The 5332-nt window shown below is 35.7% G+C and overlaps 1 protein-coding gene across 1 annotated transcript; it reads left to right on the top strand.

The window, feature by feature from the left end:
* Positions 1 to 374: 374 nt before the first annotated feature.
* On the top strand, positions 375 to 4849 carry LARP6A (RNA-binding protein). The gene is made up of 11 exons (XM_020348100.3): positions 375 to 836; positions 1102 to 1183; positions 1882 to 1976; positions 2065 to 2136; positions 2212 to 2291; positions 2369 to 2453; positions 3250 to 3297; positions 3384 to 3449; positions 3520 to 3657; positions 4258 to 4330; positions 4415 to 4849. The coding sequence occupies exons 1-11, from the start codon at positions 390 to 392 to the stop codon at positions 4540 to 4542; spliced, it is 1314 nt and encodes a 437-aa protein (XP_020203689.1). The 5' UTR covers positions 375 to 389; the 3' UTR covers positions 4543 to 4849.
* The last annotated feature ends 483 nt before the right edge of the window (positions 4850 to 5332 follow it).

Genomic DNA, 5332 nt, shown 5'->3' with positions numbered 1-5332 from the left:
ATCAGATATTTAATTTTTTACATCACGTTACCATTTTCATTTTACACCTTTGCACTCTCAAAAAGCACTCCCCCTTTTTACCATTTTAATTTGTCCATAAATATTAAATATATTGCGTGTAACATTATCCCTTTAACTTTTTATAAATAAAATCAATAAATTATAAATCTCCATGGTAAATTTATTATTTTCATTATTATGTTAAAAATAGCCATATACTGTATTTTCTTGTTCTTTTAATGCCAGGTGAGATGAATTAAAATACATGATTTTTCCTTAAATGAAATCCACAGCTATTATTTTAAATAGGTGGGGGAAAGGAAAATACAAGAAATGAAAATCCGTTGATTTATTATTTCATTAAAAAAAAAAGGGTTGATGTGAACACGATGGTGATGACCGAAGCAAAATGTCAACAAGTATCTTCGCCTATAAAAGGATCTGATCTGAGAAACGGAAAGACTGTGGAGAGAGACAGAAAGAACGGAAAAGAGAGCGGTGGAGAGTTTCATCTCTCCTCAATGGAAGGCGACGAACAGGTTCTCCCTTCGGCCACCGTCGCCGCCGTTGTTTCAACCGCCGGCCATCCCACCGCCTCGCCTCCTCCGCTCGCTGATCCTGTCGGCGCTCCCGGTCTCGCTGCTGCGTCGGACGACGTCGTTGCGGAACCCGAAATTCACGCTCCGATTTCAGACGAAGAGCATGAACATGAACATGAACATGACCACGGCAACGACAACGATCACGAGCATGACCTCCACGAGGACCAGGACCGCGATCACGCTGCCGTGGCCTCTCTCTCCTTGGACGATCTCAAGCTCAAGATCGCTAAGCAGGCAACGCCTCTTCTCCCTTTCAACTTTTCTTGAACAGACAATTGCTTTCTTTTTGTCATTTCTGTGGAATTCTCGTTCCGTACTACTTAGTTGTAGAATTCAAGTCTGGAAATTGTTCTGGTGTAGAATTTCACTTGTTTGGTTGAAACCCTAGGAATATCGTGTTCCCGCGGTTACTAGGTTTTGCTGTTTGGATACTTTATGTGCTTCTTTATTGGCTGGTTCCTTGACATGCTTTGCTGACTTGTTTGTGTTGATTTTGCAGGTGGGGTATTATTTCAGCGATGAAAACCTGCCCACCGATAAGTATCTGTTGGGTTTTGTCAAGAGGAACAAGGAAGGGTTTGGTAAGGGATGCGTCTTTTAAGTGTCTTGGACCAATTTGATCTGCAACCTCTTTTTTATTGCCTCACTGGTTTGCATGTATTGTGTATTGTGCTGTTGCTGCCTTTTGTGTATCCGTTTTAGAGGGTTCTCGATGGTTGGAAAATAAATTAGTTTGGTGGCCGCTAAGCTGAATATGTTAGTGTCATGTGTGGAATAATCTGGGTTATGCAGGATATATTAGAGTTCAGGTGATCTGTTAGAGTTCATCATAGAAAAATTGATCAGTGATGTGGAATTGTGGATTGAAAGGTGTAGCAATTGTGGCAGCCCACCTTATATGCTAAACTGAATGTAATAAGCCATTATTGACGCCCTTGTAATAAAGTAATATTAATTATGTAGAGCCTTTTCTGGATTACTCTTTTATTCAGCACTTAAATGTATGTGGAAACTTTGCTGAAATTTTGGCAGAGTGATAATTGTTTATTTAATCTGAAAAGCATTATCTAAGAAATGCATGTATGCCCACAGTTTAGCATGCATTAAATTTGAACTGTAACCTATTCAGATAAACAATGAAGCATCTATTGCCTTTTGTTTTTAATTTGGCTAATCCTAGTTCTAAACTATTTGTGTAGTTATCATTATTATTTGTCCATTGCTACATGCATGTGTTTGTATATACTATCATTTAATCCTACTTACACTGTTCACGCAGTTCCTATATCAGTAATTGCTTCTTTTAGAAAAATGAAGAAGCTCACAAGAGACCATGCACTCATTGTTGATGCACTGAAGGAGTCTTCATTATTTGTATGATTCTTCCTTGTTTTGTTAACATGAACTGCATTGCAATCTATACTTAAAGTACTAAGGAAATTTTTTTTCATGGGGACTGCAGGTTGTTAGTGGTGACGGGAAAAGGGTCAAGCGGCTCAATCCACTTCGTTTGAATGAATCTAGAGATCATAAGGTATTTATTTAAAGGAGCTTGCTACTACTCTTTAATTTGTTCTCTTTTAACCAGGAACTTATTCTTTGACTCTAGTTATATACTGTTCTGGTGGAGAATTTGCCTGAGGATCATTCAAGGAAGAACATTCAACAAATATTCCATGAAGCTGGAAAGTATGGTTTTTTTCTTAAAATGTGCTTTTGTATGCATGGTTTCAAATCTGCAATGTTAACATTTCTTTAATATGCAGTATAAAGAGGATAAGCATTCATGACCCTCATTCTACCTCAGAGTCTGCAAGACATATCAAGCAAGACACGCTAATTAGTAATAAGGTGCGAAACCATCAAACATTAACAGCTAACTTTAAATATGGACTTTTCTTTCATCTTTCAATGTATTGTTGCTTTCACTAAAACTTCCATTAGAAGATTTCAGCTGTCTCATCAATGAATTACAACATGACTGCATTTTATATTTTTTCCTTTTAAAATTCTTTTTGTTTTTCTAATGCTGATATGATTTCATGTTTTGATGGTTTCATTGTCCCTTAGTCCAGCTAGGGTATCCATGAAAAAAATTGTATTTGCAGATGATGCATGCTAGGCTGCAATAATTGCATCTTTCTAGTCCTCCTCCACCTTTAAAAAAAAAAAAAACTCTTCTTATTGCTCATGAACATGAAGTAAATGTCCACCTTTTAGATAATTCTTCTCCAAAATAGCCAGGGGTTGTCATTGCCTATTTGTGTATTTAATTTTTCCTGGTCAGTTAGATATTAGTTCTGGTGCTTGATTTGGATGTGAAATGTGAAAAAAAAAATGGTGATGCAGCTTGGTCTCGATTTTCAGATTTTCAGAGTGTAATCCACCATCTACCATGATTTAGTTATATAAGATTATTCTTTTGCCTATTACTTTCGACAGCAACATCAACCCTGCCGATACATGGTCTGGAATGCTGAGTGATGATAGATTTATATAATCATCTTGTGTACTTTCTTAAACTAACCCATAAGACGATATCAGCCTTTTCATTGTTAAGTCTTGCTTTATTCTTTGCCATTTGTGCCTTCATTGCCTTATTTAACTTTGTTCGCACTTACACTATCTACCTACTTCACTTATGTAGTTGCATGCTCTTGTGGAATATGAGTCTATTGAGGCTGCTGAGAAAGCTGTGAGTTTCAGTTTATGTTCTTTCATATATTGATTTGGGACTTTTATTGTCTGGATGATTAACTTGCCACATCAATCCTGGGTTAGGTGGCTATGTTAAATAATGAACAGGACTGGAGAAATGGCATGCGTGTTAAACTACTCAAGCAAATGGTTAGTTACAGATTTCTTTATTTGATTAATTGTGACTGTAAAAGGTGTTGATAGTGATTTTATAATTTAGGGGAAGTATGGACACAAAAAACAAGCTTGGAAAGGATCTAATGCCGAAAAGAATAGCTCAAGCCCTGTATTTGAACAAACAGGAGATGAGGAGAATCATGGCTCAAATGAGCATAAGGAAGATACACACGAGGAAGATGTATGTACTTCATTTGTTTTTCACTAATAGCAGCATCCTATCTGTTAGTAATATGTGACACCCTAATAGTGTGTTGTTTTTTTAATAGGATTTTTTACTATTTTTTATATAAATTTTTAAAACAGAAAATAATTTTAAAATGATAAGACAAATTTGCCAAATATACCAAGTGGTAAGATGCAGTTAGTAGTGCAATGGAGAGCAGGTACTACAACAATCCGAAGGGGTTTTGCAATATTTTGTCAGTTACTAGGGAACTACTTTTGAATCCCATCTGTTAAATATATTTTAATATTGTAAATTTAATTAATTTTAATGATTGGATTCGCAGCTGCACACCTTACAATTCTTTTTGAAACTATAGAGAAGATTCATATCCCCTGGTTGCTATCCTTTTCTCATGATTTCAAAACCCTTTTATGTTTGTTATTAGTCTTAGAATAGTAGGTTTGAGCATATCTCAATCCTACAAAATCAATTGCTCTCTACTTATATACTCTTTAATTATTTTATTTTTAATCGATGTGCTACTTAGGTTTTTTCCAATAGTTAGTGCTGCTGTTGTTTACATTTGCTTCTGTTGCTTCCCTTTCATTACAGGATAAAGGTGGGCAGAGGTATAGAAATCAAGGAAGATCAAGAAAACATAAATATCGCTCCGGAAATGGAATGGGTAAATATGATATATTTTGCCAGTTTCATTTAATTATTAATTTTTGAATCCTTGTACTTGTCATAACCTGTTTCATTGCCCCAGGCCATGGAAATACACCATCAACTCATGCAGCTGAAGCATCAAAGCCGCCTCCTGGGCCAAGAATGCCTGATGGAACACGGGGCTTTGCAATTGGACGAGGTCGGCCTCCTGTCCCTGCTTCGAATTAGCAAGATTTGACTCCACACACGACGGATTGTGTTTTAGCAGCAGTATCTTCTCCAATGTTTTAGTGATGCACTAGTTTTAACTTGGCTTCCTATGCGTATTCGCTCGAGTCAACAATGAAGGGTTTGTTGGACTGTTAAATTTTGTATCTCTGTCGGTGAAAGCAAGTATTGGTGAAGTACATACCCATTATAAGGTCATTAGGTTGGGAAAGATAGAACTGCTTTTGCTGTGGTAATCCTCACCTCACGAGGAATATGTAACAAAATCCTATTGTTAATGGGGATGAAAGAAAGCTGTTTGATACTATTTGAAATTTTCTAGCTTGACATCATAATGCTCACCGGGTCTTGAAACTTTGAAAGTGGTATTGGGTAAAAGAGTAAAAGTTATTTGTTTACAAAAATTACATGGGTCGCTGATCTTGAAACTTTGAAAGTGGTATTGGGTAAAAGAGTAAAAGTTATTTGTTTACAAAAATTACATCGGAAAATAAGGGGGTGTATTGGATTAAGAAATTAAAATAGGAATATGTAGTTGTAATGCATATATATATATATATATAATCGATGATTTTTATAACAAGAGAACACTTTCGGTTCTCTATATTTTATTTGCAGTTTCCAATATAGAAAAGGGTTGTTTATGATAATTAAGGGTTAGAGGGGGAAAAATGGAAGAGAGAACATGCGGAAGGACAATAATATTTTGGGAGTTATTACGGGTACCATATAAACTAGATGTTTTTATAAATATTTTTATAAGCTTAATTGTTTAAATTAATAAAAATAA

The sequence above is a fragment of the Cajanus cajan genome, chromosome 1, assembly GCF_000230855.2.
Source record: "Cajanus cajan strain Asha chromosome 1, NIPB_CcT2T_4, whole genome shotgun sequence".
NCBI classification, from domain to species: Eukaryota; Viridiplantae; Streptophyta; class Magnoliopsida; order Fabales; family Fabaceae; genus Cajanus; species Cajanus cajan.
This window is presented reverse-complemented; position numbering and strand designations above follow the sequence as displayed.

Excerpts from the sequence above, each read along its gene's own strand:
- LARP6A (XM_020348100.3), top strand. The coding sequence starts at position 390 with ATGGTGATGACCGAAGCAAAATGTCAACAAGTATCTTCGCCTATAAAA. Across the intron at positions 2,137-2,211 it reads ATGAATCTAGAGATCATAAG|TTATATACTGTTCTGGTGGA; the intron begins GTATTTATTTAA and ends CTTTGACTCTAG. Across the intron at positions 3,658-4,257 it reads AAGATACACACGAGGAAGAT|GATAAAGGTGGGCAGAGGTA; the intron begins GTATGTACTTCA and ends CTTTCATTACAG.